Consider the following 3,502-nt stretch of genomic DNA (forward strand, 5'->3'; position numbering starts at 1 on the left):
GGCCGCCCTCACGGAGCTGCCTCCCCCAGCTCCAAGCACACGGCTCAGCCTTGGACACCTCAGTCCCAGCAGGGAGGAAAGCAACTCAATCTGACGGGCATTCTCTACTGTGCCCCCTTCTCCTCCCTTCCTGCAGCCAGTTCCCTTGGAGAAGCCAACAGAGCTAGAAAGAGGAGTCTTCAAACAGAACGGGGCAGATCCCTGGCCAGGAACGTGCTTGCAGGCTCAGCACAGGGTAGGTCTCTGCTGGCTACCTTGCAGGATGCTGCTGAGGAAGGAGTCTAGCAGATCCTCGGTGTCAGAGCTGAGCACGGAACGGGAGAGGCAGGCAGAGAGGGCGTGCAGTGCAGCCAGGCACTCTGCCTCGACCTTCTCACTCGCTGTCTGGAACACCTGCAGGAGAAGCCGTAGGATGAGCTAAGCTCCGTGCTGACCCCAGCCGCAGGCTTCACGCTCCCAGGGCAGGCTGAAGGGCTCAGGCTCCCACCTCACTTCCCACGTGCTTCGAGCATGCAGCGTGGCACATCCGAGCCCCAGGAACACACTAAGAGGGCTGGCCTACCCGTGCCCCCAACCCTTTCTGGCTGGGGCTGTCCAAGGTAGGTGCTAATGGGAGATATGGGGCCCACATGGTCCAGCTGTGAACTCCTCCTCAGGAGGAGCCCAACGGCAGTGGAGCATGTTTTTGGGCCCTATGGTACTCACCTCCCTGCGCAGGGATGACCAGAGGCTGGGGAGGAATTCCTGCAGTTCCTTCTGCCCATAGATGGCACAGCAGGCAGTCTGCAAGAGGGAGCCAGGAGAAAGCATCAGAGAGAAGCCAGTACTGGGAGGACACAGAGCAAGGACACTGCCGATCCCGCCAGGCTCTCACTGAACTGCACAAACTGCTCAAGGGAGAAGAAAAGAGGAAAGAGCAATCCAGGCCAAACTAGGACCACTGAAATCGTGGCTCTGCAAGGGAGAGTCTCTGGCTGGCAGGGGGAAGGGCTCAGATGTGTCTGGCTGCTGCTGCCACAGACCAGCTGTGGGCTGAAGGCACTAGGGGATCCCTCCTTACCAGAGTCTGCAGGGAGTCAAGCTTGGCACTTTGCAGGTCTGAGTCCATCTTCTCAATGAGCAGAGGGAGCAGGAACTGTAGAGAGAGGCACTTAGACTCAGCCTACTCTTTGCACCACCTTCTCCATGGCCCTGCAGGACTGCAAGCTCAGCCTCTACCAGGAGAGCAGAAGTGAAGGGACACCTGCAACAAGCAGCCCCTTCCCAGGGTGTCAGCACCAGCACTGTCCCCATGCCAAGCCCCAGGAGACTGCGGGGTGCTCAAGAACCCCCTAGGAGCTTCCTACCTCAGCAAATTGGGTCGTGGAGGCTAGTACGGCCCGGAGGCTGAGGATCAGGTCTTCTCTCTGGATGCCGTGAGGGTCATTGGGAGGCTGGAAGAGAAGCAGAAAGAGTAGGTCACTGTCTGGGAAACCTTGCAACCCAGCCAGCAGCCAAGGCTGCATCACCTCCTCTCCAGCTCAGCAGCAGTGATGCCAGTCACTGCAGCCAGCTCAGCACCAGCCTGTCAGCCTGGGTACCACAGCTCACAGCTAAACACTGCCCAGCCAAGACTCTTGCCCATCCTCCCATCCCATCCCCTGGAGGAGACACGACACTCTGGAGAACGCCAGAAGAAATAGGTTGTGGCCCAGGAAAGACTCACTCACTGGAGTAAAATCGATGGGGAAGTAGCAGGATGTCACTTCAAACAGCTCCTCCACAAAGGGACCTGCAAGGCAAGGACAGAATATGTGAGCAGAGATGCTGAGCCCGAAAAGAGGCACAGCAGCTATGCCTAGCACCCATGACAGGCTGGCTCTGCAGCTCCTAAAGCTTGTCAGGGAGAACCCCAGCCCTGGTCAGAACCAAGGGCCATCCCTCCAACAGCTCAAAGCAGTGTTGTCTTCTAGTCAGCTCTGCATGGCCGGCATGGGCTCACCCAGGGTGTAGTTCTTGGCAATGAGATCACGCACGATCTGGAAGGCTACCAGCAGGTTGCGGGGATCCTTCTCCCCGTCCATCACCTGGATGAAGCCAAAGGTGAAGTCGGCACCCAGGCCCTTCAGCTCTGCAGGAATAAGGACATGAGACCTTACCAACGTGGCACGAAATCAGCCTGGTTTCCACAATCCTCCCAGACAGGTCAACAGAGCCTGTGGAAGTGTGGAACTGAGCCACTGCCCCAGCCTGGACAAACCCAGAGCAGCTCTGGCAGCTGTCCCCTCACCTTCCTCCCTGGTGCCCATGAAGTTGGTGATGATGCTGTAGACTGTGTGGCGGTCCAGCTGCAGCAGGGACTGGAGGGAGGAGCAGAGCAATGAAAACCAGCTTCCACACATGGCAGCATTGGTACACAACACCTAAGAGCAGCATGTGCCCTTGAGAAGAGGGCAGGACCCCCGGCAGCTCAGCTGCTGTTTCCTGGCATGGATTCCATTCTCCACATGCAAAATGTGCACACACCTATGCAACGGCACCTGAGCGTGACTGTCCGTCACCACTGGAATGCATCATCACAGTCACACCAGAGCCACACATACTGCCCAAGGCCCTGCAAGTGTAAGCAGTCTTAAACTGGAGGAGAATTTGGGTGCTGAGGGCACTTAAACACAAGCTGGTGAACAAGGCAAAGGAAATAACACCCTCAGGCCTGCGAAAAGAGAGGACAAGGGCCAAACGGGATCCTCAGCTGCTGTCTGCCTCTCACTCTGCAGCGAGACACGCTGCCTCCAAGCTCCACAGGAGCACTGCCCTGCACTGAGGGACACACAACACTGCTCTGCCACTGAATGTTCTCAGTCCTCAGACACCCAGGCAGTAGGGACAGGAGGACGGGGAAATCGCATTGCTCACCTGGACATGTACCTCCTGGAAGATGGCTTTGAGCACAGACACCGCTAGCCCTGGGGACAGGACCTCACACATGCTCTGGGGATGGGAAAAGAGAAGTGAGAATAGAAAACCAGGATAGCAGGAGTATAACAGACCTGCTTCTGTGCAGCAGGCACCTGCAGGAGTGTCTTATACACCAGGGAGAGCTCACCACCCCCCCCACAGGACAGGACAAGATGCCTCTCATCTGTGCTGCTCCTCAGAGCGGCCAGGGAATCCTTGCCCCAATACCAGCATCGGACAGGAGATCAAGGCAGTCTCCTCTGCAAGGGGCACAGCAGGAGTGTGGAGGAGACAGGGCAATGCTGCCAGGCAGGAGCCGACAACCCAGCTGAGCCCTGCTCAGGACATCCCCAGGCCTTGCAGCTCCCCGGAGCATCACTCCAGAGCACATCCCAGCACTGTGGGGTGTGCGCTCACCAGCGCTCGGAGTCCCTGGAGCACCGAGGGGATCACAAGGTGATGGTCTTGCAGCCGGTTCTCATAGAACAGGACCAGATGCAGCACTGCCGGAGACAGACACCAGCGGGCGTTAGTCGCAGGAAACGCAGCTGCCGGGTGCCGGCCC

At 58.2% G+C, this 3,502-nt stretch overlaps 1 protein-coding gene across 1 annotated transcript; it reads right to left on the bottom strand.

The window, feature by feature from the left end:
• Positions 1-254: 254 nt before the first annotated feature.
• On the bottom strand, positions 255-3,440 carry LOC103769235 (MMS19 nucleotide excision repair protein homolog; the record flags this gene model as incomplete). The annotated part of the gene is made up of 9 exons (XM_008936413.1): positions 255-393; positions 706-783; positions 1,061-1,135; positions 1,347-1,433; positions 1,710-1,771; positions 1,982-2,110; positions 2,270-2,339; positions 2,896-2,970; positions 3,355-3,440. Coding segments are annotated over 9 exons (801 nt in total), but the record flags the coding sequence as incomplete, so codon positions are not given.
• Positions 3,441-3,502: the final 62 nt, after the last annotated feature.

This window comes from Merops nubicus, unplaced genomic scaffold (assembly GCF_000691845.1).
Source record: "Merops nubicus isolate BGI_N331 unplaced genomic scaffold, ASM69184v1 Scaffold53502, whole genome shotgun sequence".
Taxonomy (NCBI): Eukaryota; Metazoa; Chordata; class Aves; order Coraciiformes; family Meropidae; genus Merops; species Merops nubicus.